This window comes from Erpetoichthys calabaricus, chromosome 1 (assembly GCF_900747795.2).
Source record: "Erpetoichthys calabaricus chromosome 1, fErpCal1.3, whole genome shotgun sequence".
In the NCBI taxonomy this organism is placed as follows: Eukaryota; Metazoa; Chordata; class Cladistia; order Polypteriformes; family Polypteridae; genus Erpetoichthys; species Erpetoichthys calabaricus.
Window position 1 is genome coordinate 19,837,502 of NC_041394.2, and position 19,145 is coordinate 19,856,646.

General features: G+C 39.8%; 1 protein-coding gene across 2 annotated transcripts in view; it reads left to right on the forward strand.

Moving 5' to 3' along the window:
• Nucleotides 1–19,145, forward strand: part of akt2 (v-akt murine thymoma viral oncogene homolog 2) — a 163,517-nt gene that overhangs the window by 107,371 nt on the left and 37,001 nt on the right. The window contains exons 4-8 of one of the 2 annotated variants that reach the window (XM_028796075.2): nt 12,300–12,411; nt 12,608–12,761; nt 14,041–14,178; nt 16,944–17,009; nt 17,395–17,463. In XM_028796075.2, coding sequence (XP_028651908.1) covers nt 12,300–12,411; nt 12,608–12,761; nt 14,041–14,178; nt 16,944–17,009; nt 17,395–17,463 — 539 coding nt within the window. The remainder of the gene's footprint in view (nt 1–12,299; nt 12,412–12,607; nt 12,762–14,040; nt 14,179–16,943; nt 17,010–17,394; nt 17,464–19,145) is intronic. The other variant, XM_028796082.2, reaches the window with a different exon arrangement.

A 19,145-nucleotide genomic window follows, 5' to 3' on the forward strand; every position in this document is an offset into this window, starting at 1 on the left:
AGGAATTGTACTCTGTTAATAAGCTGTAAAATGCCCCTTCCTCACCTCTAAGTAAAAACAGAAATACAGTTTTATAAAGCTAAAATGAAGGATTGCACTGAACCTGATTTACTTTAATTATTGCTTATAGCATGTGGAGAAAGGTAAAAACAGATGTTATAAGTCTGCTTTTCTTCTCTTCAACTGGATTAAGCTAGAGCAGAAGCTGAAAGCAAAGATCAGGATTCAGCATCTGTGAAGGAAAAGGCAAAGTACATATCTTGTGAAATGATCATCTTTTTTTATTTCATGGCAGAAGGGTTTTTTTTTTCTTTCAGGTAAAAGCATATGTTGTTTTTTGCATAGAAATGAGGATGCCCCCTAACCCAAACCCCACAATGTTCATGAATTGTTCTTGAAACCTTCTAGTGATGTTTAGACAACAAACAACATTATTATTGTACATATACGATTGTGTTCATAAGCCATAGTGTTATATTGAACCTTCAGCCATCACACCATATGCAAAGTTAACTTCACCGCAGTAACCAATCAAACATTGCCCCAGCAAAAACATAATTATGTGCACAATTCCAAAGCACATTGCTGTTTCCGAATCACTGCCATACATTGTTGAAATTCTAACCTTAGCAACTAAACAATGCATCAGCGTCACAAATATGGCCATGCTCACAAACTGACAACAACAACCTAAACATTATACAAACTGTCAGAATGTTCACACTTGTAACATTACTAAACGAAACATTGATTGTAACAACTGTATTTCATAGCTGCTCAATTCTGACAGTTAACCTAGTGGGTTCCCCTTTGGAAATCGATTGCCACCAACCATCATTCCAGGGGTGGAGGATCTGTCACGATCTGTAGTTTAAGAGACTATGCCTTAGGGCCTGTCTTACACTGTAATTGTCAGATCAATCACTGAGAGCTTTGTAAATTATTTTTTGTTCATTTTGTGTAGTGCATTCCCAGTATGCATAATCCTTAGAAGTTATGCAATGCATATTTAATTACTTCCCACTTTGATACTTTTCTATAATTAGTGCAATTTAAAAGGCATATATTAGCCCTTTTAAATGTCTGTGTAGTAAACAGTAAATACGCAGGCTGATTGTAGCCTTGAGTTGACATATTAGTTGTAGTGTAATGGTATCAAGTTACAGTAGTGTTTTCCAAGACTAAAAACTAAGCTTGACTTCAATGTTCACATGAGTTTACTTTTGAGTTCAACATTTTGGATCATCTTAACTGTTTTCATACTCTAAGAAGTAGCAGACATTTGTTTAGCACATATAAACAGAGATGCTGCTTTTAGGAAGTGATTGTTTTTGTTTTGCGCTGTTGTCTTTTTTTTTTTTTTTTTTTTTTTTTAAATTTTATAACTTTTTTTTTTTCCTTTTTTTGCTCTGTCTTCTGCTAAGCACTGTATGTATGACACAGTGTACAGTATTGATGCATTATTTGTATAATGCATGCTTTCAAAGGTGGCTGTGCACTTTTGAGCATACTTTTTCACTCCAGTTCATTGAGAATAACCAGTATATATGCTGAAAATATAGCTACAGAAACGCATCTCCTGATGTGCCAGAAAAACAATTTGGAAATGTTAAGGCAGTGCGTAGTTTTTACTGAATGGGAAAGAAAAAAAAATTAAATTTGTTAATAGCTGAATTATTGGGAATTCATTGTTATCCTGTGCAAACCTAGGGGACCTAAAAAATGTAATGCTATATTAGTGTTGAATGGTAGAACGGTACTAAAAAAAGTACCAAACGCATTTTTAGAAGGGTACTATACTAGGCTTATGAAAAAAATCTTAATGTTACTACATGGAAATGTTACCGAAATGACTTTACACAGCTTTTATTGAAATGTAAGGACTATGTTATAGTCATGGACGGCATGGAGTTGGCATAATGATTATATGCACGTGCCGCTGTATACATGTGACTAGCAGAAAACAAAATGATGCTAGCTGAGCCTTGGAAATGGTTGATAAGTCATTCACAACTTGTTAATAAAAGGGGCAGTCGAAGTGAAATATGGCAGTGCTATGTTTATAAGGCAAATGAAAAAGATGAACCTGAAGATATTACAGCATCTGTTTGCTAATGGTGTTACAAGGCTTGCCTTGCCAAAGGAGGCAACATATTGGATCTTGCCAAGCACTTATTCCATGCCCATCTCCATGCCTTCCAGGAGTTCAGAACTCAACAGGTGTGAGAGGATATTTACAGTAAAACAAGAAAAGCTAAGATTTATGTATTTTGATGGTTTAACAAGTGCAGCATTTTCACATGGTCCGAGTTCACAAAGATGGTTTTCTGAAAGCTTGTTTGACTCAAACTTGTTCAGGCCTACTCATTGTGATTCTGCAAATCGTGATGCGAAACACCATACTAAACTGCATTAATGCACAATGTAGTCAGTGTATTGCACACAGTTTAATGTGGATTTCACTAATACTATATCTGCTGGTTTAATTGCATTTTTCACATAAATTTAGACAGTATTAATGTTCACACTGCCTAGATTGGGGTTTTCAAGTTATTCCTCCTTAGGCTGCAGATTTTCATCCCAGCCAATTCATTCTTTTAAGTGAATTTCCATTAGATAAGCAAGCTGTCATTTCACAGTTTCCCTGTTTTCTTGTGTTGCAACAGAAATTAGAAACTGGCTATGCTAAATGATTACTGGAAGAAGCAAGCCATGTACAGTATGTGTGTAATGGACCTGCCTGCATTGCCCATTTCTGGAATGGGTTATCTTCATATGACTTGGTACTAAAAGTATTTTGTCTTCTGAGGTTACCATAGCCAAGAGTAAACGTGCATAAAGGAGATTCAGAGATGGTGTTGTCTTTGGACTAACTTTGAATAAAGTCAAAATACTCTCCAGACCTACCTGCCTCTTGTCTTTATTTTATTAACGAGCAACGTCTAAGCAAATCCACGGAAGCTCAGTTACACACGTGTATGATAGGGATAAATTCATTATTTTTATCTTGCTGTTTAAAGGAAATATTTGGTATTTTTCAAGTCCGTTATTTCTTCACAAGCATGGCTAATATGCAATTGCTACATGAAATTGTATTCTGAAGTTAAACATTTTTTTTGATAAATTTAAAAAAAGAATCTTTCCTGCACTGGCACTTTACAATATATGCATGGGGGCATGAAGGACCACCGGAAAATAATGAAAACTTACCAAATATGTCCCCTTTGAGTGTTAATAAAGGAATAAACATGCCTTCCTTGTTTATAACACATTTGTGACAACAAAAGGGATCTGGAAATATATTTAATGGCATTTTTCTGGTAATGTTTATTTCGAGGTGAGGATACTTTTTTTTTTTTTTTTTTATTCGCTTGTGTAAGTTCTCACATAAATGCAGAAGTAGATCGAAACAGAACCAACCACATATTACAAACAGTTTACTGTGATTTTTGTCTTTCAAGAGGAAACCACTCCTGGTGGAGGGCATGAAAGTTACGAAGAAGACCAACACACGCACAGCTGATCATCCTATAAAATGGCATAAGATTACATATAAGCTATTTAACAATATTTATGTAATTGCAAGACACGGATCATCCATTGTCCATCCATCCATTGTCTCCCGCTTATCCGAGGTCGGGTCGCGGGGGCAGCAGCTTGAGCAGAGATGCCCAGACTTTCCTCTCCCCGGCCACTTCTTCTAGCTCTTCCGGGAGAATCCCAAGGCGTTCCCAGGCCAGTCGAGAGACATAGTCCCTCCAGCGTGTCCTGGGTCTTCCCCGGGGCCTCTTCCCGGTTGGACGTGCCCGGAACACCTCACCAGGGAGGCGTCCAGGAGGCATCCTGATCAGATGCCCGAGCCACCTCATCTGACTCCTCTCGATGCGGAGGAGCAGCGGCTCTACTCTGAGCCCCTCCCGGATGACTGAGCTTCTCACCCTATCTTTAAGGGAAAGCCCAGACACCCTGCGGAGGAAACTCATTTCAGCCGCTTGTATTCGCGATCTCGTTCTTTCGGTCACTACCCATAGCTCATGACCATAGGTGAGGGTAGGAACATAGATCGACTGGTAAATTGAGAGCTTCGCCTTGCGGCTCAGCTCCTTTTTCACCACGACAGACCGATGCAATGCCCGCATTACTGCGGATGCCGCACCGATCCGCCTGTCGATCTCACGCTCCATTCTTCCCTCACTCGTGAACAAGACCCCGAGATACTTGAACTCCTCCACTTGGGGCAGGATCTCGCTACCAACCCTGAGAGGGCACTCCACCCTTTTCCGGCTGAGGACCATGATCTCGGATTTGGAGGTGCTGATTCCCATCCCAGCCGCTTCACACTCAGCTGCGAACCGATCCAGAGAGAGCTGAAGTAAACGGCCTGATGAAGCAAACAGGACAACATCATCTGCAAAAAGCAGTGACTCAATCCTGAGCCCACCAAACCGGACCCCCTCAACACCCTGGCTGCGCCTAGAAATTCTGTCCATAAAAGTTATGAACAGAATCGGTGACAAAGGGCAGCCCTGGCGGAGTCCAACTCTCACTGGAAACGGGTTCGACTTACTGCCGGCAATGCGGACCAAGCTCTGGCACCGATCGTACAGGGACTGAACAGCCCTTATCAGGGGGGCCGGTACCCCATACTCTCGGAGTACCCCCCACAGGATTCCCCGAGGGACACGGTCGAATGCCTTTTCTAAGTCCACAAAACACATGTAGACTGGTTGGGCAAACTCCCATGCACCCTCCAGGACCCTGCTAAGGGTATAGAGCTGGTCCACTGTTCCGCGACCAGGACGAAAACCACACTGTTCCTCCTGAATCCGAGGCTCGACTATCCGACGGACCCTCCTCTCCAGGACCCCTGAATAGACTTTTCCAGGGAGGCTGAGGAGTGTGATCCCTCTGTAGTTGGAACACACCCTCCGATCCCCCTTCTTAAAGAGGGGGACCACCACCCCGGTCTGCCAATCCAGAGGCACTGTCCCTGATGTCCATGCGATGTTGCAGAGGCGTGTCAGCCAAGACAGTCCTACAACATCCAGAGCCTTGAGGAACTCCGGGCGTATCTCATCCACCCCCGGGGCCCTGCCACCAAGGAGTTTTTTGACCACCTCGGTGACCTCAGTCCCAGAGATGGGGGAGCCCACCTCTGAGTCCCCAGGCTCTGCTTCCTCATTGGAAGGCATGTTAATGGGATTGAGGAGGTCTTCGAAGTATTCTCCCCACCGACCCACAACGTCCCGAGTTGAGGTCAGCAGCGCACCATCCCCACCATATACAGTGTTGACACTGCACTGCTTCCCCTTCCTGAGACGCCGGATGGTGGACCAGAATCTCCTCGAAGCCGTCCGAAAGTCATTCTCCATGGCCTCCCCAAACTCCTCCCACGCCCGAGTTTTTGCCTCAGCAACCACCAAAGCCGCATTCCGCTTGGCCTGCCGGTACCTATCAGCTGCCTCCGGGGTCCCACAGGACAAAAGGGTCCCGTAGGACTCCTTCTTCAGCTTGACGGCATCCTTCACTGCCGGTGTCCACCAGCGGGTTCGGGGATTGCCGCCACGACAGGCACCGACCACCTTACGGCCACAGCTCCGGTCAGCTGCCTCAACAATAGAGGCACGGAACATGGACCATTCGGACTCAATGTCCCCCACCTCCCTCGGGATGTGGTCGAAGTTCTGCCGGAGGTGGGAGTTGAAGCTACTTCTGACAGGGGGCTCTGCCAGACGTTCCCAGCAGACCCTCACAACACGTTTGGGCCTACCACGCCTGACCGGCATCCTCCCCCACCATCGAAGCCAACTCACCACCAGGTGGTGATCAGTTGACAGCTCCGCCCCTCTCTTCACCCGAGTGTCCAAGACATGTGGCCGCAAGTCCGATGACACGACCACAAAGTCGATCATCGAACTGAGGCCTAGGGTGTCCTGGTGCCAAGTGCACATATGAACACCCCTATGCTTGAACATGGTGTTCGTTATGGACAATCCGTGACGAGCACAGAAGTCCAATAACAAAACACCGCTCGGGTTCAGATCAGGGGGGCCATTCCTCCCAATCACGCCCTTCCAGGTCTCACTGTCATTGCCCACGTGAGCATTGAAGTCTCCCAGCAGAACGAGGGAGTCCCCAGAAGGTATGCCCTCTAGCACCCCCTCCAGGGACTCCAAAAAGGGTGGGTACTCCGAACTGCTGTTCGGTGCATACGCACAAACAACAGTTAGGACCCGTCCCCCCACCCGAAGGCGAAGGGAGGCTACCCTCTCGTCCACCGGGGTAAACCCCAATGTACAGGCTCCAAGTTGGGGGGCAATAAGTATACCCACACCTGCTCGGCGCCTCTCACCGGGGGCAACTCCAGAGTGGTAGAGAGTCCAGCCCCTCTCAAGGAGATTGGTTCCAGAGTCCAAGCTGTGCGTCGAGGTGAGTCCGACTATATCTAGCCGGAACCTCTCAACTTCGCGCACTAGCTCAGGCTCCTTCCCCTTCAGAGAGGTGACATTCCACGTCCCAAGAGCCAGTTTCTGTAGCCGAGGATCGGACCGCCAAGGTCCCCGCCTTCGGCCACCACCCAACTCACACTGCACCCGACCTCCTTGGCCCCTCCCATAGGTGGTGAGCCCATGGGAAGGGGGACCCACGTTGCCTCTTCGGGCTGTGCCCGGCCGAGCCCCATGGGTGCAGGCCCGGCCACCAGGCGCTCGCCATCGAGCCCCACCTCCAGGCCTGGCTCCAGAGTGGGGCCCCGGTGACCCGCGTCCGGGCAAGGGAAAACGCCGTCCAAAATTGTTTTTCTTCATAGGAGGTTTGTTTAACCGCTCTTTGTCTCATCCCTCACCTAGGACCAGTTTGCCTTGGGTGGCCCTACCAGGGGCATAAAGCCCCGGACAACAGAGCTCCTAGGATCATTGGGACACGCAAACCCCTCCACCACGATAAGGTGACGGTTAAAGGAGGGGCACGGATCAATACTTGAAAATTGTCTTGGCTTGGAAAATAGTCAAGCTTTTCTGCTTTTATTTCCCAGTGGTTCTTCGTAAACCATTGCCTATAATGTAAAGCACCAGTGCAGGCGAGATATTTTTATAATATACTAGCAAAATACCCGTGCTTCGCAGCGGAGAAGTAGTGTGTTAAAGAGGTTATGTAAACATATATATATACATATATATATACATATCTACATATACACATATCTACATATACATATATATACATATACACATCCACATATATATATATATATATATATATATATATATATATATATATATATATATATATATATACACACACATATCAACATATACAGTGGTGTGAAAAACTATTTGCCCCCTTCCTGATTTCTTATTCTTTTGCATGTTTGTCACACAAAATGTTTCTGATCATCAAACACATTTAACCATTAGTCAAATATAACACAAGTAAACACAAAATGCAGTTTGTAAATGGTGGTTTTTATTATTTAGGGAGAAAAAAAAATCCAAACCTACATGGCCCTGTGTGAAAAAGTAATTGCTCCCTGAACCTAATAACTGGTTGGGCCACCCTTAGCAGCAATAACTGCAATCAAGCTTTTGCGATAACTTGCAATGAGTCTTTTAAAGCGCTCTGGAGGAATTTTGGCCCACTCATCTTTGCAAAATTGTTGTAATTCAGCTTTATTTGAGGGTTTTCTAGCATGAACCGCCTTTTTAAGGTCATGCCATAGCATCTCAATTGGATTCAGGTCAGGACTTTGACTAGGCCACTCCAAAGTCTTCATTTTGTTTTTCTTCAGCCATTCAGAGGTGGATTTGCTGGTGTGTTTTGAGTCATTGTCCTGTTGCAGCACACAAGATCGCTTCAGCTTGAGTTGACGAACAGATGGCCGGACATTCTCCTTCAGGATTTTTTGGTAGACAGTAGAATTCATGATTCCATCTATCACAGCAAGCCTTCCAGGTCCTGCAGCAGCAAAACAACCCCAGACCATCACACTACCACCACCATATTTTACTGTTGGTATGATGTTCTTTTTCTGAAATGCTGTGTTCCTTTTACGCCAGATGTAATGGGACATTTGCCTTCCAAAAAGTTCAACTTTTGACTCATCAGTCCACAAGGTATTTTCCCAAAAGTCTTGGCAATCATTGAGATGTTTCTTAGCAAAATTGAGACGAGCCCTAATGTTCTTTTTGCTTAACAGTGGTTTGCGTCTTGGAAATCTGCCATGCAGGCCGTTTTTGCCCAGTCTCTTTCTTATGGTGGAGTCGTGAACACTGACCTTAATTGAGGCAAGTGAGGCCTGCAGTTCTTTAGACGTTGTCCTGGGGTCTTTTGTGACCTCTCGGATGAGTCGTCTCTGCGCTCTTGGGGTAATTTTGGTCGGCCGGCTACTCCTGGGAAGGTTCACCACTGTTCCATGTTTTTGCCATTTGTGGATAATGGCTCTCACTGTGGTTCGCTGGAGTCCCAAAGCTTTAGAAATGGCTTTATAACCTTAACCAGACTGATAGATCTCAATTACTTCTGTTCTCATTTGTTCCTGAATTTCTTTGGATCTTGGCATGATGTCTAGCTTTTGAGGTGCTTTAGGTCTACTTCTCTGTGTCGGGCAGCTCCTATTTAAGTGATTTCTTGATTGGAACAGGTGTGGCAGTAATCAGGCCTGGGGGTGGCTACGGAAATTGAACTCGGGTGTAATACACCACAGTTAGGTTATTTTTTAACAAGGGGGCAATTACTTTTTCACACAGGGCCATGTAGGTTTGGATTTTTTTTCTCCCTAAATAATAAACACCATCATTTAAAAACTGCATTTTGTGTTTACTTGTGTTATATTTGACTAATGGTTAAATGTGTTTGATGATCAGAAACATTTTGTGTGACAAACATGCAAAAGAATAAGAAATCAGGAAGGGGGCAAATAGTTTTTCACACCACTGTATATACACACACATACATACACACACACATATACATATATACATATACACATACATACATAGTGCGTTGTAACACGGGCTGTGATTGTTAAATGGGAGGGAGACGACAAATCACAGCTTCCCGCTTTCTAATCGGGCCTGTGATTGGTGCTTTGACTGATGCCTAGATCCCACAGTATCTCCCCTTAGGAGAGGCGTTAGGCAAGTGTAATTGAATAGCGGTGCTGCAAGTTTAGCTTTACACCTGTTTTTAAGGCTTATTGACTGAAAGGGGCTTTCATGAAAAAAGTTAGGGCTTTGCTAAAGGATACACCCTCCACAAGTTAAGGAAGTAAAAATAAAGGTATATATTTCTGTTTTATTTAAACCTTTTAAGTTTGTATGCGGGCGGCATGGTGGCGCAGTGAAAGGTGCCAGTTAGGAGACCCGGGTTCGCTTCCCTGCGTGGATTTTGAATGTTCTGGGTTTCCTCCGGGTACTCCGGTTTCCTCCCACAGTCCAAAGACATGCAGGTTAGGTGCATTGGCGATTCTAAATTGTCCCTGGTGTGTGGGTGTGTGCGCCCTGCGGTGGGCTGGCACCTTGCCTGGGGTTTGTTTTCTGCCTTGTGCCCTGTGTTGGCAGGGATTGGCTCCTGTATTTAGGATATAGCGGGTTGGATAATGGATGGATGGACATTGGTATGCATAGCCCCATTTGCCCGTTTTCGTTTTTTTTTTTTCGTCTTTCTTCAGTAATATTTCAGCAAACCCGGAGCTTGTCAGTTCAAATCCTGGTACTGACACCACTGTGTGACCCTGAGGAAATCACTTCACCTGCCTGTGCTGCAAAAAACAAAAGTAATGTAACAAATTGTACCTCAGATGTTGCAAGTTGCTGGAATAAAGGCACAAGTCAAATAGATAAATATGTACAGTATTATACACAGGAACTATTCATTTATTTTCAGTTAAGTCATCTGCAGCAAACCTTTATAAATGAGGGTTTCTCCTTTTTAGATAGTGCAAACTGTTTCTTCTTCATCGAGGTTTTCTCTTGGAGAGCTTTTTTCATTTCATTGAAAATTAAAGCAGCAGCTGCCAAAATATGTAGCTTTCTTATTAATTTTTCAACATTGTGTAAAATAACTTTATAAAGTAACATAAAAGGTTTAAATACTGGTTATCCTTTTACACTAAAATATTACTAAAGAGATACAAAAAAAGTAAAATGCATATGTTGTTTTTCTTTAAGGAGATTAAATATTACTGAAGAAAGAAAAAAAAAAAAAAACTAAAACAGCCAAATGGGGCTATGCATACGAACTTAATATACCTTTATTTTTACTTCCTTAACTTGTGGAGGGTGTATCCTGTAGCAAAGCCCTAACTTTTTTCGTGAAAGCCCGTTTCAGTCAATAAGTCTTAAAAACAGGTGTAAAGATATTGACAATAAGCTACGCAAACCCACCAAGACATGGAATCGTTTAAATCAAGGCGCTGCGCTACCTTCTTCCAGATCGGCCCCAAGGCGTTCATATTTTTCCAAAGCAGTTCTGGTCTCCATCGGCATCTGTAGCTGAGTCGAAAAACACCATCCCATACTATTAGTTAACGATTAACACATTTCTATATGTATTTTAAGCATACAATACAACTGATAATATGTTGCGCTTATTTATCTGGTGTACCGACATTTTTGCGCGTTTAACGGCTGAAATCCAACGTGGTTTGTGCCCTTCAGAATGAAAACAGTTTGCATTTCCCTTTTAATAAAAGGCGAGCTTTTAAGCCTGAGAAATCACCCCATAAATGCACACGTTTAATTGCACATGTGTTAATATGTATGCTTACACAGTATTAAAAGACACTCAACAATTAACATCATTTACCTTCGTTCCCGCATTTGAGTCGTGCTGTAAATTCTTACTGTGAAATATAATTGACAAATAATTTGGTGAATGAACTTGTGAAGAAGGTGGAGCTGGAGTATTATGTCACTTCATTAACGGAAATGCCGTGATGTCCGGAAGGGCGGGGGGAGTGTGGGGGTTGACGGAGAATGTTTTTTTTAGCGCTCTTTGGGGCTATTCGTTGTTTTCAGTTCACGTGATTATGTAGGAGGCGTGATGACGCGATACGCGACTCCGCCTCCTCCATTACAGTATATGGACAAAAAAGAGGTTCCAGTTATGACCATTACGTGTAGAATTTCGAAATGAAACCTGCCTAACTTTTGTAAGTAAGCTGTAAGGAATGAGCCTGCCAAATTTCAGCCTTCCACCTACACGGGAAGTTGGAGAATTAGTGATGAGTGAGTGAGTGAGGGCTTTGCCTTTTATTAGTATAGATAGAAAATGCTCAATGTTAGAACACAATTTTGTGGGGCAAATACATATACTGTATATACCATGTTTGAGCAAATAACTGTGATCTGAGAAATACCAAACTTAACCTGAACATTAACAAAAAGCTAAATATGAAAGGATATTTAAGCCATTATTATAACTGTACACGCTAACAAGTACACAAGTGGATAATACTGAAGTAGTTGCTGCCCATGTTCACTTTGTTGATTGTGACTTGTCGGTTAAATTTTACATTTTATCTTCTGAAAAATTCCAAGTTATCAATTTTTTGCTTTGATATCATTTCAATATCTGTTCTGAGGTGCATAAGATATACATTTTAGTATTAATTCAACATATGCTATATTAAAACTAATACACAACATGCTTTTATCAACATCCAGAGAACAAAGGAGAAATGGCACATGGTAGTGCTGTAATGTAATTTTCTGTTTACATTTTCCAAGAAACTTCAGTATTCGAGAAAAATTTACTCTTGACTATTTACACTAAATTGTTTGAAAAAAATCTGTTTACCAGTTAATCTGATACTGTTTTGTAACCTCTCTTTTGTAAAATGCCTTTTATTGTACTAAAGAATGACTACAAATTAATGATTTTAACAACACTATGTTCACAAATACAACAGGCAGACTTTGGGAAACTTAAAAATGGAGTTTAAATTGCATATACCAGTTATTAGACTGTCACTTGCATAGAAGGGGGAAAAGTACCGGAACATTAAAAAGCGTGTCACAATTGTGATTTTCTCCCCCATTTTCACTGATCTCTTACAGACTCTAGTGAATCACTGCAAAACATGGTGAAAGACAAAGATTTACCAGTATTGCTTTAATTTACAAGCTACTTTCTGAGATCTGAAGATGATCTTTTTAAGCTTCTCATTGTAATAAAATAACCTGTTGAACCCATCTGCCCAGGAGCCTTTTGTCTTCTGTTCAAATCTTTGTCAGCATTTTCATATTCTAAAAAGGTTTCAACTGCCTTAAACTGTAGCCTATTTTCTTTAAACCATACAGAATGCCAGTTAATGAAGACAGAGCGACCAAGGCCGAACACATTTGTGATTCGTTGCCTACAGTGGACGACGGTCATTGAAAGAACCTTTCATGTGGACACTCCTGATGAAAGGTAAGACTGTGCCATTCACTTTACTTCATTTTTAAGGTTTTAGCTGGTGCTTATATCAGTTGTTTAAAATGACATGTTTAAAGATGGAACCTCTTTCCTAGTGCCTTAAATATTTAGAGTCAGTTGACAGCTTTTTAGTGAACAAACATGATTCCTGTTTTGGGCTTTAAGATTACAATATTTTTGCGGTCTACAGGGAAGAATGGATGCGGGTCATCCAGGCAGTGGCCAACAGCCTGAAAAACCGAGAGCCAGCAGAAGAGCCAATGGATTTCAAATTTGTCTCCCCGAATGAGAGCAGTGAAGCCGAGGAAATGGAGACAGTTGTTAGCAAATCCCGCTCTAAAGTAGTATGTTTGGTTTTCTTGAAATCCTTTTAGTTTCTTAATATTTTTATTTTTAGTGTATAGTCTTGCTTTTTTATTACTTTACAGCTTCTAATACAAGTACTACTTGCAAAGCCATAGTTTAGTCATAAGGGTTTAGTGTTCCTCTTGATAAATATGCGTCAAGTTGAAGCTTTTAAAAATGAAGCATTCTCTCATTTACTGTCTATCTAGCATAAATATTTAAAGGAAGTGATATTCAGTCACAATTCTGGAATTGTGGGACCTGTAACATCCCACAGGAAAACCACTGCAGGATTAGGCTGGCATTTTTATCTGGCACTAGTTCATGACCTCAGCTTTTGTTTATACAGATTCTGTTTAAAGTTTGCATGCTGTATGTGCTTTATTAATTCATGACACTTGTTTATGCAGGGGGTGGCATTGTAATTGCCACCAACGATTTTTTCTACTTGCCAGAGGGTTCTTCATTTATCTTAAGGTGCTCCATTTGTAGTGATGGAAAACCTGGCCAGTCTATATTTTTTGTAGATTCCCGTCCTCAGCAAACTGACTGTGTCCTTAAATGACCTTGGCAAGATGATTTGGCTGTGTGGTTCAAAGTGCTGATGTCAGACAAATAAATGAAAACAAGATGCAACCCTGACTTGTTTTGGCTGGGTTCTTCAAATCCTGCACAAAGAATAATGCTAAGTACATCAGGTCTCTGCCAAATAAGGAATATATTGTAAAAGCAGTTTCCTGTCTCATCTGGTTTCAAGCATCAAGGAGCTAGCAAAATTGATCAAATATTTAAAAGTGCATTCAGGTTAAAAAAAAGAGCTCTGTAATACTGTCAGCATATTTAATTGTATAAATTGTCTTGCTTACATTAAATTTCCTATTAAGAGTAAATAATTAGGTGGGAAAATTAAGTAAAACTACTGTAGCATAAATATTTTAGTACAATGCTTCCTCTTTGGAAAGCATATCTTCCTTAAAAAGCAGCATTAGTCATTTTACTTTGGGATATGGCATATTAATGCAAAGTATATATGTTTGTTTACTTGTTGAATGATTATATAAATATTCCATGTTGCAACAGTCACCAGTTTATATGAAATATAGTAGGAACAATTACTTTTGCACAATTTACATAATTGGCCTCTGCTTGGTGTTTTTAGTTGTTTTGAGGCCTAAGTTGGGTGGTAATTATTTTTGCTATCGTATACTATCGCTCAGGTTAGCTTATTTTTTGATGATTCTGTCCTTTGGTTTCATTTCTTTATTTCACCTTCTTTTGGCTCAGACAATGAGTGACTTTGACTATCTGAAGCTATTAGGCAAGGGAACCTTTGGAAAAGTCATCCTGGTTAAAGAGAAAGCTACTGGAATGTATTATGCTATGAAGATCCTAAGGAAAGAAGTCATCATTGCTAAGGTGAGAGTGGAGTATGTCATATGACCTTCAGTTTATTGTCCTTTTTATATAACACATGTATTTTTTTTCTTCAAGTCTTGTACAGTGTAAAAACAGTGATAATTTTACTAAAAAAAGCAATAGACTTAAATTTGATATACAAAACTTCAAAGCAAAAATGTGTATATATGGAATTATTGGTTGTAGTTTATCAGATGGCTTTCGTTCTGATGGATCGAACTGCTGTTGCCTGCACAAACTCCCTTCACACATGCAGACCACCCTAATAAATTCCTCAATTGAGTGCATGCATCCAAAAATGTCAAGCCAACAGTTCCCCTACTGTAATTCATAGGAATTTTCCATTTTCGTCTTATGCGTGAATACAGCCAGCAGATTGCTTCAGTAAAGCATACAAAGCGTTGTGGCTTGATGTCATGAACATAAGGTGAGGTTTATTGACATGAATTGAAATGAATAAATCAAGAGAGACCCTGGTAAGTAGGTTGTTTCTTAGAAGTTTTTTTTTGTTTTGTACAGTAACATTCATGATATTAAAATGTTCGCAAATTACATAGACTTTGAAATAAGGCAGGAGGAAACAAATCCTTCTGGTTCTCACTACTTGTATTACTGTTCATCCACAGTCACTTGATTGATGGTTGATGTTTACCACTAGCAAAGAGAATGGTTTGTTCAAGCAGCAGTGTAGAGGGGTGGGTAAAGTGGCGTTGGTCTTGTTGAAACCATGCTTTTTGTGTCTTTTAAGATTAGTAAAAAGTACACAATGTGTCTTCAGATCATTTCTTCTTTGCATTTCATTGTTTTTTCTTTTAAGTTTTTCAGTTAAAGTACTGTTCATGTTTTAGTGAGTCTTTATGATTTGAGTACATTTTGGTAATAGTCCCCATGTATCTTTTGACCAAAACTGCAATTGTTGGTTATGTGCTTTTTGCACATCTTTCAAAAATGTTGCCATGTTACCTAGGAAGAGTATTTGCTGGGATTTCCCAGGATGTCTGGGCCCATAAACTTGGGAAAATTCCTGGGATGGTTAAGGTACGTCTTTGTGATTTGAATTGATTGTGGAAAAAAAATTTTCTGGAAAAAACTACAGTTGACCACTTCTTTCCATCCTTTGCTACACAAACAAACAAACACAAAATCTGCGGTTAGTTACTTTTTGCATGCCTTCTGTGATCTCAGGCATTTATCTGGGACTGTCAAGTGTGAACGCTGCTGCACCTCTAAATATATAGATTCTGTCTTTCTATAAATGCATAAACAAATCCCTAGCTTTTAAATTGTTCTGTATGTGGAAGAGATTTGGTGTTGGTGATTTTAGTCAAATAGACAAACATGTGGTTTGAGAGATTTCCTATTTGGGTGTGTGTGTATTCTATTTATAATGATGATGTATTCCCATACTGTGATAGAAATGCTGCAGGTTTCATTTATTTATAACTTCTAGAAATAGTCAACAACACATTTATTTCCTGAGATAACACATTGAATTTAATTATGCAGTTAAAACCTGCCAGCTGCTTGATGAGTTGCAACCTAATCAGTTCAAGTACTCAATGCTGCTGAACATGTTAGTTTTGAAAAAGATGGGTCACTAAAAGAAGTTACGTGTGTCGCACAGAGAAATTGACAGTTATTTTGAAATCTGCATGCTTATAGCAGTACTACCGAAAACATAAATGGTCACCTTGTATAAAAATAATCAAGACAAACACTAGTATAAATTTTGAAAACATATTGCATATAACAAACCTGTGATGGGATGTAAACCCACATTATTAATAGCTAACATAGAAGTTTTTGTTAATTCAGATAATAATGGCTCCATGAATAGGATTTTTCTTTTCACTTTTTAATTATATGTTTGCCTTTATTAAAATATAAAATGTGAGATATATTTTGGCTTTAATGATATTGCCTTGTTAACTTTTGTGATAGTTTGGTCTTGTTAGTTCAAAGAATCTATTTCTACGCTGTGTAAGAGTTAGTGAGAGTGGGAGATGCAGAATAGATAATAACAAATTACTGACATATAGTATATAGTTAATCATGTGGTTGTGTACTCATGCCTACTGGAGTTGAAGTAAAATAAAGTATATGAGCTTTTAGTGTAGCTTTTCTGTTTTCATCGTTTATATATCATAAGTGCTACAATTCCAATACCATTCTCCTTTTTTTTTCTTTTTTTTTTTATATTAAATTAAATAAGGGGTTTTCAGCCTTATTGCACGTAAATTAAATACCCAAAAATGAATAACTGGTATTCTGCTTATGTAATAAAGGAGCTGAAAATGGTTGTAGGATAGTGAGTATAACACTACAAAGTTATACTGTTTGGCACAAGGTGTCCCTCTATTTGGAAACATTTACTCTCCTGAACCTAAACAAGCATTGCAGTTGCAATTATAAATAGATATTTGTTTTATTTTTTAATGCACACTATATATCACTTTTTATTTTCAAAATTATTTTTCATTTCAATCCTTGAAACAATTTCTGTTTAACACTAGACACAGAGAAACATTACATTTTGTACAGTAGATTGGGGTTTTTGTCTACAATTCACACATCATCTCCTGCCTTTGGCTGAGTTGCCCTTCAAAACATGTAATTTAATTGTAAGAATTAGGTTTAGAAATGTGAGAAATATGAACGGGGCTGAAAAAGTTAATTAAAATTGTAGGTTTGTAGTAGGGTAATATGAATTCTGGTTTAGCATCTGTACACCCTAACAAGTTTTGTTTCCTCCCTTCCCTTTTTAGGATGAAGTTGCACATACAGTCACTGAGAGTAGAGTTCTTCAGAACACAAGGCACCCTTTTCTAACTGTGAGTATGTGATGAAATTACAATCTCGGCACAAGTTGCTGTCTGGATGTGTTTATAGTGTGCACATCAAGTATAAGTGGAAAGTGTGTAAGCTGACTTAATTCTGACTCCAGGCTCTGGTCACAGCACAGATCAGTGACACTCTGCTCCTGCTGAGATTCCTTGCTAAGAAAGTAGAGTGAAGAGCCTTAAGATTTGTTGCCATAAACATTTTTACTATAGTCATGCATGGATTGTTTTTTCCCTCAAAGGAAAGCAGTTGCTTTTCCCTTAGGTCATTTATTCAAAATGATTACTATAAAACCTATTAGTAATTTACGAATTTGACAAAATGCATTTTTTTCCTATCCTTAACTTGGTTTTTTTTTTGTTTCATTTTTTTTAGACACTAAAGTATGCTTTCCAGACGCATGACAGACTTTGTTTTGTGATGGAATATGCCAATGGTGGAGAGGTGAGTTATAAACAGTTAACTTCAAAGGTGGCGCAGTGATACTGCTGCTGCTTTGCAGTAAGGAGACTGTGGGTTCGCTTCCTGGTCCTCCCTGTGTGGACAGTGCTTTGAGTAGTGAGAAAAGCCCTATATAAATGTAAAGAATTATTATTAACTTGGTCATTAAATACGAACCTTGCTCATACTTACTAAATTATATAATTTGTAATTTTTTTCATCTAATGCCCCATTTTCATGAATTGTGTCAATCTAAATGAGGTCATGATTTCATAAACAGTAACATAGTAGCCAATTTTGCCGTGCTCATTATGTGTGTTTTTTTCTTATTTAATATTAATAATTATGATTTACGTTTTCCTCTGTCTAGATATTAACCTAGCAATTAGATTTTAAATTGCACATCAAACATGGTCATTATGCTCTTCAGCACTTCAAGATTAATTAACTGAAGTTAATAAATTAACGTTATTACATTACATTAAATTAATCAAGTACATCTTTTTCTGTATGAAATGTACTGTCTGCACCCTGGGTGGGGGTTGTCAGTTTACAACTTTAGTTTTAACTGGTCATGAGCGGTGGGAAGTAGCAAAAAGGATATAATCATAATATTACAAATTCCAACTGTAAGTATTTGAAGAAAGTAAAATGGCAATATATTAAATCTATACTAATAAAAGGCAAAGCCCTCACTGACTGACTGACTGACTGACTCACTCATCACTAATTCTCCAACTTCCCGTGTAGGTAGAAGTCTGAAATTTGGCAGGCTCATTCCTTACAGCTTACTTACAAAAGTTAGGCAGGTTTTATTTCGAAATTTTACGCGTAATGGTCATAACTGGAACCTGTTTGACTGACTCACTCATCACTAATTCTCCAACTTCCCGTGTAGCTAGAAGTCTGAAATTTGGCAGGCTCATTCCTTACAGCTTACTTACAAAAGTTAGGCAGGTTTTATTTCGAAATTCTACGCGTAATGGTCATAACTGGAACCTGTTTGACTGACTCATTCATCACTAATTCTCCAACTTCCCGTGTAGGTAGAAGGCTGAAATTTGGCAGGCTCATTCCTTACAGCTTACTTACAAAAGTTAGGCAGGTTTCATTTCGAAATTCTACGTGTAATGGTTATAACTGGAACCTATTTTTTGTCCATATACTCTAATGGAGGAGGCGGGAACGAAGGTAAATGACGTTAATTGTTGACTGTCTTTTAATACTGTGTACTTGTTGAGTGTCTTTTAATACTGTGTAAGCATACATATTAACACATGTGCAATTAAACGTGTGCATTTACGGGGTGATTTCTCAGGCTTAAAAGCTCGCCTTTTATTAAAAAGGTAAATGCAAACTCTTTTCATTCTGAAGGGCACAAACCACGTTAGATTTCAGCCGTTAAATGCGCAAAAATGTCAGTACTCCAGATAAATAAGCGCAACATATTATCAGTTGTATTGTATGCTTACAATACATATACAAATGTGTTAATCGTTAACTAATATTATGGGATGGTGTTTTTCGACTTGCGCCTTGATTTAAACGATTGCATGTCTTGGTGGGTTTGCGTAGCTTATTGTCAATATCTTTACACCTCTTTTTAAGACTTAATTTAAAAAGGTTTTCTTTTCTTCTTAATTAAAATTTAAAAGCAATACTTCACCGCTGCGAAGCCCCTCTAG